Source organism: Phycodurus eques, chromosome 11 (assembly GCF_024500275.1).
Source record: "Phycodurus eques isolate BA_2022a chromosome 11, UOR_Pequ_1.1, whole genome shotgun sequence".
Taxonomy (NCBI): Eukaryota; Metazoa; Chordata; class Actinopteri; order Syngnathiformes; family Syngnathidae; genus Phycodurus; species Phycodurus eques.
In genome coordinates this window covers 604,366-623,171 of record NC_084535.1, presented here as the reverse complement: position 1 = coordinate 623,171, position 18,806 = coordinate 604,366, and the positions used below count along the sequence as shown (strand labels likewise).

Here is an 18,806-nt window from a genome sequence, read left to right as displayed (position 1 = left end):
CTGGATCGATTTTGCAATATAATAAACGCATCATCAGAAGCATCTTTATTTGCCAAGTATGTCCAAAAAACACACAAGGAATTTGTCTCTGGTAATTGGAGCCGCTCTCGTACGACAACAGACAATCAATTGACAGAGAACACATAAAGACATTGAGAAAAACAGTCACTGAGCAATAAAGGGTTGCTAGTTATCTGGTAATGCCGGAACATTTATTTTTTTTGACAATTGTGCAAAAAGATGCAGAGTCCTCTAGTACTTAGGAGCAGTTCGAATGACTAATAGAGCAATAGTCCGGTGCAATGACCATTGTGCAAAGGGTGCCGAGACTTCACGCGAGTAGTACAATGTTGATTGTGCGAATGTTGCAGATACTCCTCAGTCAGTGTGCAAATGGAGCAGGTGCCACTCTGGCATGAGTGGCCAGTATTGGCCAACAACAGATATGCAAATAGTGTAGCTTGATGAGACTACTACAGTGAGTGCACGAGTAATGTATCATTGGCCCGACAGAAATGTGACAACAAACTCAAGATAAAAAAAATTGGCAGCATGTTGCAATGAAATTGTAGGTTAGCTGTTTAAGAAGTTGATTGGAAGAGGGAAGAAGCTGTTGGAATGTCTGCTAGTTCTAGTTTGCATTGATCGGTAGCGCCTACCTGAGGGAAGGGGCCGGAAGAGCCGGTAAGGGGCCGGAAGAGCCGGTGACCGACGCCTCTGTGCATGAAGATGTTGATGAAGTGCGAAGGGTCCGAGAGCTGGTCATCGAGGTCCATTTGTTCTAGCAGGCACTGTTCCAAGGACACCATTGTTGTTGCTTTGTTCCTTGTTCCGGAAAGTAAAAACGGCTACCGGAAATGGCCATAAAATGCAGAGGAAACTCCACCCTGTGGCGTCCTATCCAAAACCATCAGAACGAACTGCAGCACATTTTCAAAACGGCGCGTGTGGGTTGCGCTAGAGTATAAAGGCAAACTGCGTGCGGGATAGTCGCAGTGACATCGGCACGGTCGCTGCCCGCACGAGTATAAAGACACTAAATGTTATTCACTTTAAGTTCATTTAATAATGTCTGTTCCAGTCTTTTTGCTCACTTGAAAAGTGGGCGGGTTTAAACAAAAGGTGCTCTGTCCTGACTTGTTTAACACATCTAGATGTAAATACCATGAAATAAATGCTGGAATTCTGAACTTTTGTCTCATATTCATCTTTTGATCTGAAACCCAAATATCTTCAGTATACAACAAAAACAAAGGAATTGACCTTGCCATTCCAATACTTTTGGAGGGGACTGTATGTGCAGGTTTTAACTTGACTTCCCGTTTTAAGATTGTAGTCTTTTAATTTGAAGGTTACGAACTGGAACTCAGCATTTCGGCACGAAAGGTAACTTCACACGACACCAGTGAATTTTGAAAACGAAAGTAAACCTAGACGGCAAGAAAAAGAGTAACGATTTGAACCAAATGCTCTGTAAAACACCTTTACCTACCCACCGATGAGACGCAAGGGTTGTTTGTAATTGTGTGAGACAACGTTTATGTGAATTTCATTGTGATGTAAAGTTGTTAGTTTGACCTTTTGAAGTTTGAGCTCAATGTTAAACATTGGCTCTTATGTTGGTTTGAAGACTAAAATAAACCCTAAAAACCATCAGTGCAAAAGTGCAACCAACGTTTTACCCTGTTAGCTGCCTCAATGTTAGCGTAGATGCATTTGATTGTGTCACTCACCCAATTTGACCTAACTGAAGCTCCGTGCGGTGTAGGCTGAGGCTCGGAGGGGGAGGGAGTACGTCAGACTTCTACACGTCGCCAAAGCCTCCTTTGCACAATATAATCTTATTCCAAGTGTTGCACAGAGGCGACTTGTCATTTATTTTCATCAAGTTAAGACACACTCCTGTCCGCCGCCGCCGCCGCCATTGGGCACAAGCACGTCTTCATGCGCGTTCTTCTTCGTCGGTTTTCATCACTTTCTTCTTCGGGGTCGGCGGACCGTAGGCATCGAAACTGGGAACCGAAATTTGAACAATTCCGGGAGCACCGGAACATTGGTCGCGGTTCTTGATTCTCAATGCCCAACCCTAACCCATATATATTTTCTAAATAAGCTGTCCACTTTTTCCCATCTTTTCTTTTAACAGCCCTTCCCTTCATCTAGTATATGAGTCAGTTTTTCCATGGAGCCTATTTCCTTTCTAATGTCCAGCCAACTGTTCCACAGCGGGTTTCCTACTGCCTTTTTAAAGAGAATTTCCTATTTGATGTGTGCATCTCGGCGGCTGTGTGCCGTGACTCTGCTGACTGCTGACTCGGCCTCCTCTGCGACAGGGCGGGATCGACACCAGGGTTCACGGTTTTGAGGTTCTGGGGCCCAAGAACACGTTCTGGCCCGTGTTCAAAGAACAGCTGTGCTGCCGGACCTTCTTGTTCTACAGTACCAAAGCGCACTCGTGGTGTCAGGAGGTGACGAACGAGCAGACGCGGCTGCTGCAGCTCTTCAACAAGTACCGCGAGCTCATCCCATGATGAACTGCACCCGCTAAGCTGCTGTTGCTGCTGCTCACGCTCTCGTCTGTGTACGTGTGTGTTCAGGCTGAACAGCGCCCTCAGACACGAGCAGATGTTTGCCGAGCGTTTCCTGGCGGACGCCGAAGCCGCTGAAGCCTTGGGTCGAACCTGCTGGGAGGCGCTGGTCACGCCCATTGTGTGCGCCATCACCTCGTCAGGTTTGTGCACACGCACGCTTGATCAGAGCGTGTCAAAGAATATGCCATGCTAATATTTTGATAGCCCTCGAACGACTATTTTTCAAAAAGCCGCTGGCGGCGATGCCAACAGTGGTCCTCGTGTTAGCAACATTCTTATTTACTGCACGGTGTAATTATCATTTGGGAGTCCCAACTATGAAGGGCTATTAGGACCTAGTGCATATGTGGGCAAAGTACAGCCCGTGGGCCACAGCCGGTCCGTCCACAGTCTCTGACAGGCCTTGATAAAGTCAACATAAAACGTAAAACCTGATTTTAGTTTGATGTGCATGTATCGGCAGTGTTGGCAAACAAATGCAACGAATTCTCTTCCTTGTTGCCAACTCAAGATCTTGTTGCTGTATTTTGTGACTTTTCTGACCATTCTTGCACCTATTTTTGCAAAATAACATGGCACCAACACCAGCAGTGGTCCTTTATTTCCTGCCTGGTGAGGGAGGAAAGGAATTTGCCCTGGTAAGGATTTGGGAGTCCTAAATACAACCCCAATTCCAATGAAGTTGGGATGTTGTGTTAAACATAAACAAAAACAGAATACAATGATTTGCAAATCATGTTCAACCTTTATTGAGTTGAATACACTACAAAGACAAGATATTTAATGTTCAAACTGATAGACTTGATTGTTTTTAGCAAATAATCATTAACTTTGAATTTTATGGCTGCAACACGTTCCAAAAAAGCTGAAACAGGTGGCGAGAAAGTTGAGGAATGCTCATCAAACCCCTGTTTGGAAGATCCCACAGGTGAACAGGCTCATTGGGAACAGGTGGGTGCCAGGATTGCTTCCCTGAATTGCTCAGTCATTCACAAGCGAAGATGGGGCGAGGTTCTCTTTGTGAACAAGTGCGTGAGAAAATAGTCCATCAGTTTAAGGACAATGTTACTCAACGTACAATTGCAAGGGATTTAGGGATTTCGTCATCTACGGTCCATATCATCATCAAAAGGTTCAGAGAATCTGGAGAAATCACTGCATGTAAGCGACGAGGCCCAAAACCAACGTTGAATGGCCGTGACCTTCGATCCCTCAGGCGGCACTGCATCAAAAACCGACACAAATGTGTAAAGGATATCGCCGCGTGGGCTCAGGAACACTTCAGAAAACCAATGTCAGTCAATACAGTTCGGCGCCACATCCGGAAGTGCAACTTGAAACTCTACTGTTCAAAGCAAAAGCCATTTATCAACAACACCCAGAAAGGCCGCCGGTTTCTCTGGGCCGAGCTCATCTAAGATGGACCGACGCAAAGTGGAAAAGTGTTCTGTGGTCCGACGAGTCAAAATTTCAAATTGTTTTGGTAAATTGTGGATGTCGTGTCCTCCGGGCCAAAGAGGAAAAGAACCATCCGGACTGTTATGGACGCAAAGTTCAAAAGCCGACATCTGTGATGGTATGGGGCTGTGTTCGTGCCAATGGCATGGGTAACTTACCCGTCTGTGAAGGCACCATACATGCTGAAGGGTACATACAGGTTTTGGAGAAACATATGCTGCCATCCAAGCAACGTCTTTTTCATGGACGCCCCTGCTGATTTCAGCAAGACAATGCCAAACCACATTCTGCGCGTGTTACAACAGCGTGGCTTCGTAGTACAAGAGTGCGGGTACTAGACTGGCTTGCCTGTGGTCCCAGACCTGTCTCCCATTGAAAATGTGTGGCGCATTATGAAGCGTAAAATACGACAACCGAGCTGTTGAACAGCTGAAGCTGTACATCGAGCGAGAATGGGAAAGAATTCCACCTCCAAAGCTTCAACAGTGAGTGTACTCAGTTCCCAAACGTTTATTGAATGTTGTTCAAAGAAAAGGTGATGTAACACAGTGGTGAACATGACCCCGTCCCAGCTTTTTAGGAATGTGTTGCAGCCATCAAATTCTAAGTTCATGATTATTTGCCCAAAACAATCAAGTTTATCAGTTTGAACATTAAATGTCTTTGTCATGTATTCAGTTAAATATATGCTGAACATGATTTGGAAATCATTGTATTCTGTTTTTATTTGTTTAACACAACATTCCAACTTCATTGGAATTGGGGTTGTAAGAATGGCTAATATGCAGTTAGTGGTTTGTGCTCATAATCTCAGCACACTTTAAAAATATAGGGGAAAAATGATGGACACTGCAGACATGTTTCTTGTGAATGCTGATTAAATAGTGAAGTAATGTTAATATGTGTAGATGTCATTATGTGACTGATTATTATACTTTACACCGATTTTTATCGGGCTGATCGGTATCGGCCGTTATTTAGCATTTCACGCTGATCGGCTTTGTCATAATTCGCCGGTCATCGATCGGCTCCGCAAAAGACATTTAGTCCGCGTCGCGGCGTGCACAGTATATTTGAATCCAAAAGCTAGTTTATTTTTAGCCTTGTTGCGTGTCTTTTGACGTAGTGTTGGAAATACAGACAGACAGCACGCACGTACTGCCGGATCAGACTACTGAAATAAAATCTAGTATTCCGATACCACCGCATTCCTTTTTTTACGGTCATTGGGCTTTTATCTTGTCAACTCAAATTAGACCGGATACACTCGTTACCGTGGCGACGACAACAAGAGTGGATTTCGCCGACTGTATTATAAGGACCAAATGGGGGAAAACGTGTGTTGGTGGACAGGAGAGGACGTTCGTGTAAGGCTCGCTTAAGGTATGCTCGTGTACTTTTAATACAATACGGCTCGCAAGCAGGCAATAAAAACGTTATGTAGTTGGACGTAAACATGCCGCCATTTTGTCGAATCATGCTCTAAAGTTTCGGTGTGGGTGAAGTCATTTAATTACAGTAAGTTCGCACCCATTATTTCTGTCATGTAATGTTGGTTTGACCCGACTGATTAGAATACACGATGTGACCGGAGCAGTGATTTCCAACCTTTATGGAGCCAAGGAACAGATTTTACAATTGAAAAATCTCACTGCACACTAAGAAACAAAAAGTGGATACATTAATTACTGTATTTACTTCCTACCATCGAATAGAAGATCATTTATCATTTGTTCTGTCTGTCATTATGCCTCATTAGCATAAATAGAGGAACAAAGATACATTATTTATTGTAAAAATAATTTTTGGAGCAATTAAGTACACAAGTATATCCAGTAAATGAACAGGCCATTTAAATAGACACATTCCTCCATCTTGTGATCGGCCCCAAAAATCCTGATCGTGTAAAGCCTACTGATTATAACTTTTTGGGTTTTTATATAAATTTTGATTTCCTAATCGTTACATATACATTAGCTCAATAAAACAGTAAAATTTGCTGCTTTATAAAAAGACAAATTCATATTGAACACAAATGAGGTTAGCATGTTGGTATGGCCCTCGTCAGCATTTAAGTTTGTCACGTGTTAGCACATCTGCCTCACAGTTCTGAGGACCCCGGTTCAAATCCCGGCCCCGCCTCTGTGGAGTGTGCATGTTCTCCCCGTGCCTGGGTGGGTTTTCTCCAGGCACTCCGGTTTCCTCCCACATCCCAGAAACATGCGTGGTAGGTTGATTGAAGACTCTAAATTGCCCTTAGGTGTGACTGTGAGTGCGAATGGTGGTTTGTTTCTATTAGCCCTGTGATTGGCTGGCGACCGGTTCAGGGTGTACCCCGCCTCCCGCCCGACGATAGCTGGGATAGGCTCCAGCAGCCCGCGACCCTCGTGAGGAGAAGCGCCTCCGAAAATGGATGGATGGACGGACGGACGGACGGACGAACGTGGCCCCTTCGAACAATTAATTGCCCACCCCTGAGGTCCTAGCGCACCTTTATTGAGCCAAGACACGCATTTTACATTAGGACAATGTCACATCACCCCACCAAAGAAAAATAATGAAATCAGGATGATCTCAGTGTGAAGTGTGGGCCTGTTTAATTGAACGCAAAGCTAATACACATGCAGCGAGCCACAACTCTTTGTTGTATGAAAGGCAACAAGTTTATTGGAGCTTCTGCTGTCTAACGAAAGAGCATTGTTCCGGCTGTCACGGTGAAAGGATACACGCCCTTTCCCAAAAATGTGAATATCATGGAAAAGTTTATTTCCAGATTCCATTCAAAATGTTACATTTTCATAGATTATAGATGAACAATTTAAACAATTGATTTATTTTTACATAAGTTGGGTTTCCAGCTCATATAAGCCACAAAATCAGGAATTCCCCAAAAAATAAATTGCGAAGAAATTTACTTCAGTTTTTGTAGGAGAAAAAAAAGAAAAGAAATTAGGGTCACATTAAATCAATCAAAATATGGTATTTTCAGAGCGATATGTTAATCTTCAGTACTTGGTGGGGAATCCCTTTGCTCGAATCACTGCCTGGATGCGCCGTGGCATTGAGGCAGCAGCCCGCGGCATTGCCTGGGAGTTATGGAAGCCCGGATTTCCCTGATGCTTGCTGTCAGTTCTTCTTTGTTTTTGGGTCCGGTGCCCCTCATTTTCCTCGACAGAAAGGCGCCATGCTTACGTACAACCATTAGTGCTAGCACTAGCTTGCTAGACTACATTTTTTGTTGCCTGCTTGCAAGCCGTATTGTGTTAAAAGTACGTGAACATACCTCAAGCAAGCCTTGAATAAAAGTCCTCTCCTGAGTACCGGTGACCACCAGCACACGTTTCCCCCCATTTTGTTCTTATTATACACACGACGCGATCGATTGTTGTTGTCGTGGCCGTGGTAACGCGTGTAGATATTTACAGTACTACGTCAAAAGACGCGACAAGGCTAAAAATAAACCAGCTTTTGCATTCAAATATAGTGTACACCAAGGCGAAGCGGAGTAAATGCCTTTTGCGGAGGGATTTGGTCCCCAAATTATGACGTTAAAGCCGATCATCATAAAATGCTCAATATCGGCCCGACACCGATCAGATCGGTGTAAAGGCAAATATTTAATGAACTCTACGAGGGATCTGTAGGGAAACACACAGAGGGGTCTCACGACAAAAAGGAAACACGAATAATGGTGAAAGAGAGAAAAATAGGACATATAGTGTGTTAATGGACTAAAAATGAAAATGTGAGCGTTTAATGCGTTGAGTCAGAGCGAGAGAGAGCAAAGTTGGGATTTGTGTGAAGCTCGTATTTCCCCCCAAATTATTAGGCACTAATCTTGTACATTTTGGCAACGATTGTTGTGCAACTTACGACCGTAGATCTGGAGTCCCTGGAATGGTCTTTCTCCGCGCGTCTCAGGAGGCAAACGAAGCAGGTTTAGTTGAAGAAGAAGAATGTACAAAAATAAAACAAAACCAGGGGGAAAAGGAAAACCCTATTCTGTCCTAACCCTGTTCCATGATGTTCCAATTTTTGGAAGGGTCTGTACATATTTGTAATGAATAAAACTATTTTGGGACAAATGAAGTGAAATATCGAGCGAGGTTGGTGCTCAAAATGTCAGCACATTTTAAAAATATAGAAAAACTGATGCATGCTGTAGACGTTATTTGTGATTGCTGATTAAAGAGTCAGATGTTAATGTGTAGCAGTCATTTTAATATGATGCATATCAATAATGTGTATAATGCTTTACTTTCCTCATCTTGTTTACAGCGAGGACTTTGTCTTTTGTTGTCTGTGTTTTTGCCTATAATATTTAGTTACCTTTTTTTCCTGTCACTCCCCTTTTAAAAACCTTCCTTTCGACTGAACGACTGTAATTCTCAAATATCCATCAGAATCCAAAGAAAGCACAGTGGCAGCTTAAAAAGTCCACTGTGACACAGTAAAACTGTTCGGGCATAAAAGGGATACAGATCTTCCTTTCTGCTTGACCGAACAGGACAAAAATAAATAGATAAGATGAATTGATCAAATGTTTTAACACCCCCATAATCGCTGTTCAGAGTTGAAGAGTTTCATAAGATTAAAAAAAGAAAAGTGCTTAGCCTCCATCTGGTGGCATCTACAGGCAATTTTCAACCTTTTGGGCAGTTCTTTACTGGAAAATACTGGCAGAGTATTGGCAGGAGGGCTCGGTCGCTGTCCCCCACCTCTAGTCAGGAGGCTTTACCGGTAGCTACGTGCACTCACATTTGTACACAAGTAGCAGCGAGTGATAACGATTCCGTCGAATGCTTGATATGAATAGCGGTACTGTCATTGAGGTGAGCGTGTCAACAACCCTTCCGGTCTTGAGATTGCCATCTCACAAGTGTGTTTGCTCCCAGAATGTTCTGGATCCTGCCCACTGTCCTGGCTGCTCAGCGAGTACTTGGACAATTCTGACTCCGCCCACCACCGCCGCAAAGGCAGGGCGGCCGTCTTCAACTCCCGAGTGAGACGCCTGACGCACCTCCTGGTGCACGTGGACGCCGCCCCGGCGGACCCGGACCAGATCAAACCTCTTGTCAAATCTTGTGAGTTAAACAAGACCGCCGAGATCCGCGATGTGACAAGATTTCACAAAATGACATTCTGTCAAAATGCTGTGTGTGGTTGGAACGGCCACCACCACCTGAGTACAATGCAGCAAGAATTGTGAAAACTGGTTGATGGATTTGAAAATAATGGGTTTTTTTGTGTGTGGAAAAATGTCATTTTTGAGGAAAGTTTTTGGGATATTCCAAAAGTATGCACGGTAGGTTAATTGAAGACTCAAAATTGTCCGTAGGTGCCATGCGATTGGCTGGCGACGAGTTCAGAAAACATTGTTTTGCACGTCCTCGTTTACATCCCACCAATCACCTCCTTTTTACACATTATTCACATACCACAAATCACCTTGTTTTTTTTTTTTTTTACATTGTTCTTCATGCCCCCAAGCAGCTGTTTTTGTTTGGGAACCCTTTCTCCAGATGGCAAAGAAGCAAAGAACAAAGATGGCACAGTAGCCTCTTTGGCATCGTCTTCCTCAGTCAAGCCTACAGTGAAGAACAGCACCATCGCAGACATCGCCCTCTGTTGGCAGGCGGTGGTACAGCAGCAGGTGAGAGGCCACTTTGGTCTGCGGTTATCGTTGGTGATATAGTGGTTCGCTCATAAAAAAGGTTTTGTTTTAGGGCAGTCACAAGCCATCGAATAATCTGATAGAAATGTATTGTGCATTGAAGTTGTTGACCAAAACATTTCCACCATTACTGTATATTAACCGATTATTGTTTGTTTGCTTTTGTTTGATTAAACAAAGCCAAATAAACAACAATGAAGCAATATGACACAAGAGGGAGTGATCTTGTACTCGCTAACCTTTTTGAACATGAGCTCAACTTCTTAGCTACTGATTCATGTGAACGAAGGGCTACTAGTTTGATATACACTGCCGAGGCTGCAACTTTGGTTCGTGTCAGATGCGTGTTATTCAGACTATAGCTGCAAATGACCATTATTTTCTAATGGAGTAAATAACCTATTGGGCCCAGATGGTTTATATTTCACTAAAAATTTCTCTCTGAGCATTTTTACTGAAGTGGCCCAAAAAAGCAGGCCCAAAAAAATGGCATGTAAATTCGACAGACCAGAGGGAAGAGTAATGTTAACAAGTCTGCCAAATTTGAGTGAATACAACAAATCGCCAAGTATCTCAAATCAGTTTTCCAAACTTGAAGAATAAGGGCCACCTCTCAGCTCTCAGATGCTGTGGGGGTGTGGAATGGATGCACCAAAAGCAATCAAAACGGGTAGCTTATATGACGTAAAATCCCATTAGGAGGATGAACTTCAGAACTGAATGCTTGTGTGGACTATAATCATAAAAATAAGCACACGTCAACTTACCCTCGTTGTCGGTGACATACAAATATGTCATCGGAAATCAAGCCCAAAATTACCGCTGAGCCTATTTTGGGGGAGAATTATTTTTCTCCAGACATCATTTTTAATAAGTGCCAATGTTCACGGCATGACAGAGGCTATTTTATTTTCCATAAATTATGATCCAGTTCCTCGTTTGGTCCGTAACCTACATCAGACAATGGGCCAAAATGTTGATTGTTTTCCAAAGTAAAAGCAAATGTTTGCAAATGTCTTATTTGGAGTCAAGGCAAAAATCATCAGTCTGCTTCCATGGAGGACTCGAGAAATTGGACATTTACTGTTGGGAGGCTGAAATTCTGACCTAACCCTAAAACATTAGCACCTTTTCCATAGTTCTGGACTTAAAAATTGATGTCTGCAGACAAATTGACTCAATACTCATTTTAGGCTGCTTTTGTATTGAAATATTAGATTTTAGCCTGCCCACATTTTGGACACATCAAGCCTGTTACTGCCTGATGGCGGAAGGCGAGGACATTTCCTCGTTGGACTTCCATGTATCCTGTGGTGTAACTGTTGCCTATATTGAAAGTTTGATTGTCTCGACGCGCTTCCTCGTCAGCTTGAAGTCGAGCCTCCTATGAGGAAGCGCTTTGATTCATTTCTGCATTTATACACAGCTTTTGTAAGCTCGATTTTCTATTCGTTCAACCACAAATGCCTCTAAAATGTCCCGATAAAGTTTCAACAGATCACAAAGCATTTCTGTCACAGAGTCAGAAATGCCGAAAAATTTGAGTACATTCCAATTTATGCCCATGTACACATCTTAAATCATGGAGATAAAAGGCAGGTGTTCCAAATGCAACTTATTAAACAATTGCTCCAAAGATTATTGGCAATGGCTGACAGTTTCATTTTCTTCAGGAAAAAATACATAAAAACAACTTCACCTCACAGAGCTTTTAAATTCAAGATGGTCGGTAAATGATTGCTAGATTATCAAAATAGTTGTGGATGAATTTGATGGATCGGTTGTTGATGAATGTTGACACCTCTGGTTTGGTTGTTGTTCAGGTGAGGAGCTTCCTGGAGGGGAGCTGCGATCATCCCGACTTTGTGGAGCGTTACCGCAGTCTGTACGTGAGGCTGAAGACCGCCACGGAGGAACTGTTTGGCCACCAGACGGCCTTTGTGCTTGCGCTGCGACACGGCTTCTCTGCTGCTTTACTGCAGCTCTCCATCCTCAGAGCCATGCACGTGAGTCTACCTTAAGATCACCGTGGGCTCGATCTGAAATCGGGTACACGGGGGGATGGGTTGCAAAGTACGGCCGACCACTCACCTCACCGCAAGTTCAGATGGATTGAGATGATGATGATGACGATGACGACGACGACAATGACGCTAGCGTTGGCTTGCAGGTAAGCGAGCGCTTTGCGCAGTACGTGGACCAGATGTTGCAGGTCAGCAGCTCGGCTTTTGGCAGTGTGGAAGCTCTGGAGAAGCTTCAGCTGTTTTTGGAGCCCATGCTCTTCCTGTCGGGCTTAGAGCTGGCCAACACCTTCGAGCACTTTTACAGGTGAGCCGGCGCTGCTGCCGACGCGACGGACAAAGCTTACGGATGGCGTGTGCGCAGGTACTACCTGGCTGACCGGCTCCTGGCCCGCACCAACGTGTGGTTGGAAGCTTTCGTGGTGGAGCGGCTCGGCACCTGCTTCCCCAATCGCTTCCCTCAGCAGATGTTGAAGAACCTGAGCGAGTCGTCCGACCTGCGCCAGGACTTCCACCTGTACCGTCTGCAGCAGCTGGACCGCACGCTGCACAGCCGGCAGGTCCGCCTGACCGTCGGCGCCCGGCTGGTCTCCGGTGGCTCGAGATCACAAACGAAGCTTTGTCTTTTGTGGGGCCGCCGCAGATGGTCGAGGAGGATGAGGACGAGGAGTCTCTGCAGTCAGAGACGGACATCAGAGTCCTGCTTCTGTCTCCTCGCTGCTGGACAGTCTCATCCCTCTGCTTCATGGACGACCCCTCGCGGCACTTCCCGGCCCGGCTCTGCTCCTACCTGGTGCAGTTCGCACACTTCTACTGCCACGGTCAGTACGGGCGTGCCGCTGTCACGCGCTGGTGCCACGCAAGCGGCTCCCGCCTTCAAGTGTTGACACGTGACGTGATTCCCCAGCACTGTGCTTTGATGGTTCGTCACGAAGTGATCCAGTTAAACGTAACTGATTTCAAAATTATGTATTCACTACAAATGACAGTCCCCTCCAGAAGTATTAGAACGGCTAGGTCAATTCCTTTGTTTTTGTTATATACTGAAGACGTTTGGGGTTCAGATCAAAAGATGAATAGACAAAAGTTCAGACTTCCAGCTTTTATTTCATGCTATTAACATCTAGATGTGTTAAACAAACCATGACAGAGCACCTTTTGTTTGACGAGTATTGGAACAGACATGATTAAATTAACTTCAAGTGAAACCCATTTAATATTTGGTGGCATAACCCTTATTGCAATTGCTGCATCAAGCCTGCGACCCATTGACTTCACCAGACTGTTGCATCCTTCATTTGAAATGCTTTTCCAAGTCTTTACTGCAGCCTCTTTTAGTTCGTTTGTTTCTGCGGGTTTCTCCCTTCAGTCTCTTAATATGCATGCTCTATTGGGTTAAGGTGCGGTGATTGACTTAGGCAGTCTACGACCTGACATTTTTTCCCCCCCTGATCTAAGGGTAAATGGCCTGCACTTGTATAGCGCTTCATCTACACAGTGCCCAAAGCGCTTTACAAAGCCTCACATTCACCCACTCACACATACATTCATACACCAATGGGTGACTGCTGCCAGGCCCACTGGAAGCAAATTAGGGTTCAGTGTCTCGCCCAAGGACACTTCGACAGTCGGAGCTGCGATTCAAACCAGTGACCCTTCAGTCACTGCACAACCTGCTCTACCTACTCGGCCACAGCCGCCCAGTCCTTGGTTGTGTTTTGTGTCATCGTCTTGTTGCATGATGAAGCTCCTCCCGATTAGTTTGTATGCATTTTTCTATAACTTGCCAGACAAAATGGTTTTGTAGACTTCAGAATTCACTCTGCTGCTACCATCATGAGTGACATCATCAATAAAGACTAGTGAGCCAATTGCAGAAGCAGCCACGCAAGCCCAAGCCATGACTCCACCATGCTTCATAGATGAGCTTGCGTGTTTTGGATCATAAGCAGATCCTTTCTTTCTCCATACGTGAATCACTTTGGTAGAGGTTCATCTTGGTCTCAGCATTCCATAAAACTTTGTTCCAAAACGCCTGTGGCTCATCTCTGTACTTAGCAAAATCCAATCTGGCCTTCCGATTCTTTTTGCTGAAGAGTGGTTTGCATGTTGTGGTATGACCTGTATATTTCTTCTCTTCAAGTCTTCTTCGAGCAGTGGATTGTGGTAACTTCACCCCTGCCTTGTGAAGGTTGGCAGTGATGTCACTGACTGTTGTCTTTGGGTGTTTCTTCACAGCTCTGACAATGTGTCTGTCATCGACTGCCGTCGATACCCTTGGACGACCTCTTCGATGTCTGTTGCTCAGCACGCCAGTAGTTTCTTTCTTTTTCATGGCATTCCAAATTGTTGTATTGGCTTTGTGCAATAGCTCTGATCGATTTTCCCTCTTCTCTCAGCTTCAAAATGGTTTGCTTTTCTCCCTTGACAGCGCTCTGGTTTTCATGTTTGCTTAACAGAAAATGCTGTTTTCACAGGTGAAACCCAAAGCCAAAAACAAGCACTATCTAATGTTCAAGCAATCAATCTAAAAGGCAACTCTTGAGCAACTAGAAACACCCATCAGTCACGTTCCAATACTTTTGCTCACTTGAAAAGTGGGTGGCTTCAAACAAAAGGTGCTCTGTTCTGAGTTGTTTGACACATCTAGAGAGAAATACCATGAAATAAAAGCTGGAATTATGAACTCATATTGATCTTCGTCTTCAGGGTACAAAAAAAAGGCAAATTGCATCTTTTGTTGTATTTCTGCTTCTTACTGAACATTTAAATCAATATTGAATCAAATCACAACCCTAAAGAATCAAAATCCAATAGTGAGGTTCGTAACAATGCCCAGCCCAAGTATACATGAACGAAGCCGAAACACTGCCATCTATTGTCATTTTTGGTGGCATCTTGTTTGAAATAATAAAAAAAAGACAGACAAATGATACAGCACAAACTACACACGGATTAATCAGAACATCAAGGGCCACTTGGGAGGGTGGTCCACACGGGTCTTGAACTTCAACTCAAGGTTTGAAATAGTATAAATGAATATACTGCCAAGATGACTGTACTTTTAACAATTTTTACCATTATCTGTACCTCAAAAACAATTTATGGAATAGAATAAGTGGATCTCAAGATTGATCTGGGGGGAAAAGACCAAGGATTAGGCTCTCGACATTACAGTTACCTAAGGAGAGAGGAGGAATGGCGGTACCCAATTCATGTTCCAGGGGAGGCGAGGGACACGGTGTCCGAGCGGACCGTGTTCCGCGCCTCCATTGCTGAGGCGGCCGACCGGAGCTTTTGTGGTCGGTGCCTGTCGTGGCGGCAATCCCCGAACACCAACGGTGAGGGATGCCGTCAAGCTGAAGGAGGAGTCCTTTCGGGCCTTTTTGGAGTCTGGGACTCCTGAGGCAGCTGATGGGTACCAGCTGGCCAAGCGGAATGCAGCTTTGGTGGTTGCTGAAGCAAAAACTCGGGCATGGGAGTTCGGTGAGGCCATGGAGAGAGACCTCCGGACGGCTTCGAGGAAATTCTGCTCCACCATCCGGCGTCTCAGAAGGGGGAAGCAGTGCACCATCAACGCTGTGTATAGTGGGGACGGGGCGCTGCTGACCTCTGTTCGGGACGTTGTGAGTCGGTGGGGAGAATACTTCGAAGACCTCCTCAATTCCACCGACACGCTTTCCCATGAGGAAGCAGAGTCTGGGTTCTCTGAGGCGGGCTCTCCTATCTCTGGGCTCGAGGTCAGCGAGGTGTTTAAAAAGCTCCTCGGTGGCAGGGCCCCGGGGGTGGATGAGATTCGTCCGGAGTTCCTAAAGGCTCCTGATGTTGTGGAGCTGTCCTGGTTGACACGCCTCTGCAACATCGCGTGGACGGTTTGGTCCGCATTGGCGGCAGTAAGTCGGATTCGTTTCCGGTGAGGGTTGGACTCTGCTAAGGCTGCCCTTTGTCACCAATTCTGTTATTAACCTTTATGGACAGTATTTTTAGGCGCAGCCGAGGCGTAGAGGGGGCCCGGTTTGGTGGCCTCACTATTGCATCTCTGCTTTTTGCAGACGATGTGATTCTGTCGGCTTCAGCGAGCCGTGATCGCCAACTCACGCTGGAGCAGTTCGCAGCTGAGTGTGAAGCGGCTGGGATGAGAATCACCACCTCCAAATCTGAGACCGTGGTCCTCAGTCGGAAAAGGGTGGCAAGCCCTCTCCGGGTCGGGGATGAGATCCTGTCCCAAGTGGGACAGTTCACTTGTTCACGAGTGAGGGAAGAACGGAACGGGAGATCGACAGGCGGATCGTTGCAGCGTCTGCAGTGATGCGGACTTTGTATCGGTCCGTTGCGGTAAAGAAGGAGCTAAGCCGAAAGGCGAAGCTCTCGATTTACCGGTCGATCTACGGTCCTCCCCTCACCTATGGTCACGAGCTCTGGGTCGTGACCGAAAGAACAACATCCCGGATGCGAGCGGCCGCAATGCGTTTCCTCCGCAGGGTGTCTGGGCTCTCCCTGAGAGAGAGGGTGAGAAGCTCGGTCATCTGGGAGGAGCTCAGAGTAGAGCCGCTGCTCCTCTACATCGAGGGGAGCCAGATCAGGTGGCCGGGCCGTCTGATTCGGATGCCTTCCGACGCCTCCCCGGTGAGGTGTTCCGGGCACGTCCCGCCGGGAGGAGACCCCGGGGGCGACCCAGGATACGCCGGAGAGACGACGTCTCTCGGCTTGCCTGGGAACGCCTCGGGATTCCCCCGGAAGAGCTGGATGAAGTGGCTGGGAAGAGGGAAGTCCGGGCGTCCCTGCTAAAGCTACTGCCCCCGCGACCCGACCTCGGATAAGTGGTAGAAAATGGATGATGGATGAAGATCATGATTTCAAGAGATGGGAAAGATAGAGGCAACATGGCAATATGCACAATAGTAGAAAAGGGGAAATGCAGTTGTCAATGTGTAAAAGAGAGATTTCATCTCGAAAGAAGCGACCGCTTTCGTGATCTACAAGTAAGGGAATACTATATAAGAGACATAAAAATGGATAAGGCAACTGAACAAAATGGGGCAATTAAGGTCATTAGCTTAATTATTACTTATTACTGATGGATGCTGTCAAGTGTTGTGGCACTCCATCTATTTATTTATATCATATTTGAGCTGTAAAATTTGTGTGAGCGCGAGTCGTGACTCGGATGTGTGCCCAGGGAACAATGCAGACACACACATCGTCTACACAGGTGTATTAATACAGTCTTGGTCTTTGCTTGCAAGAAGTATATTTGCAGATATCTATTTAGCTACCGCTTTCAACAAGAGGGAAGCATAGCGTGATCTCAGCCTTTTAGCAAGGTCTACTGAAGAGCAGGGAGAATTATGTACGTGAGAGACAAATGGGCAAGAGAATTTAGGACCGAGCTAACTGAGGAAGAATGGTATCATTAATGTGTGCACGATGCACCACTCGACAACTGCTTCGAGGTTGTGGAGAGTTCAGTTGGAAGAATATCATATTACGTAACCCTGGAGATGGAAGGGAACTTTGCCCCAGAATGTATGTTGGAGGTTATGGAGGAAGGGGGGGCAGACATCCACACATTTTGGGATTATTAAAAAATGGACAATTACTGGGTAAGGCGTTTGGAGACAATTAAAGGTGGTAATTGGGTATGAGGTACCCAAGACTGGCTTGCTGTTGTATCTGGGGAATCTGGATCAAGAAAATGATCATTCCTGAGAAAACCTTTGCCGGCAGCCAGCAAGAAAGTTACAACAGGGGTATGGTGCCAAGTCAAAGCAATGGCAGGGAGGATTGGGAGAAATGGGCCATGTGCAAAGATTCACGTACATATTGAGGGTCAGGAGGGAGTCTTTTGGAATTGGATGTCATATTTCATATTTGTGACCCGGAAATACGGAAGTCCCGTGCTCTGCCTGCATTGCGCCACAGTGCCAGTAAACGACAGCGGCCAATTGTGGAACTAACAGACTTTGTCAACGGCAGTTAAGTGACAAATGGAAACTCTCTTTGGACACACTCTTAAGTCCCGATGATCCCTTTTATCCGATTCTCTTATACCGGGGTCCATTTTATCGAGGTTCCACTGGATATCAACATTTAGTTTTTAAATTGTATTTATTTGTAGGGCTTTTCATTCTCCTATTTCTTTTTGTCTTGTACACGAATGTATATCTGTGTAAGTATAACATTCACTAAGTGCTGCATGTGGTTCGACTTGAGTATATTTTGCATTCAATGTTCTGCCGTCCACATGTAGTTATGTTTGACGAAAAATTACCAATAAAGCCGTACTTTTAATAAATTACAAAATTTAAAAAAGGAAAGAAAAGACATTGTGGACATTCAAAGTTCCTAAAAATGCTTTGAAATTGTTCGCTTCCACATTCAACCTTGCGAGGAGGAAGTGCTTTTACCTGGTTTTCCAAATGCAGAAGTAGGTTCCTCATATACTGGCTTAAATGTGCATAATGTTAGTGTTTTTTTTTTTTTAATCCAGTACAGTACATTTGTAAAGTATGTATATTAGGGCTCCACGCTATTTTGTTTGAGCATCGTCATTGCGATGTACGCAATAGTCACACCGCAGGGTCTGCTGCGATGTTGATGCACTGTAATATACAGTAATCAAATGTAATATTAAAAGTGACCAGCAGAGGGACATGCTAAGAAGGTTACCACCCTTTTTACGGGATATTATAACGCTTCAAACAACACACGGAGCAGTCCAGAGTGTTGGAAACTGGTCTCCTTTTATGATAACCATGAATTAGGTCACGGGAAACAATGTACACCTGCTGCATTTACTATTTTGCTCTTTAGAATTAAACTACTGTAGGCAGGCACGCTGTATATGCATGAATGTGTGAGGTGCGTTCAGGGACACTGCGTAAATGGGAGTGTATGTCTTCTTTTGTAATACAGTACATAATTGTGAAAATGGATTACTAGGAAAACTATTTGTATCAGAATGCTTCAGTTAAAACATTGTAAGCTCACACTGTTATGAAATTTCTTTTGTTCTGTAATATGAGAATAGATAAATTATTGTTATCGTCAGGGCAAAAGTCC

At 45.0% G+C, this 18,806-nt stretch overlaps 1 protein-coding gene across 1 annotated transcript in view; it reads left to right on the top strand.

The window, feature by feature from the left end:
• The window catches only part of LOC133410196 (cullin-9), a 66,652-nt gene that overhangs the window by 36,329 nt on the left and 11,517 nt on the right, over nt 1–18,806 (top strand). Inside the window, exons 20-27 of the mRNA XM_061691043.1 lie at nt 2,334–2,509; nt 2,598–2,731; nt 8,945–9,133; nt 9,572–9,702; nt 11,547–11,729; nt 11,894–12,051; nt 12,109–12,304; nt 12,388–12,565. Coding sequence (XP_061547027.1) covers nt 2,334–2,509; nt 2,598–2,731; nt 8,945–9,133; nt 9,572–9,702; nt 11,547–11,729; nt 11,894–12,051; nt 12,109–12,304; nt 12,388–12,565 — 1,345 coding nt within the window. The remainder of the gene's footprint in view (nt 1–2,333; nt 2,510–2,597; nt 2,732–8,944; nt 9,134–9,571; nt 9,703–11,546; nt 11,730–11,893; nt 12,052–12,108; nt 12,305–12,387; nt 12,566–18,806) is intronic.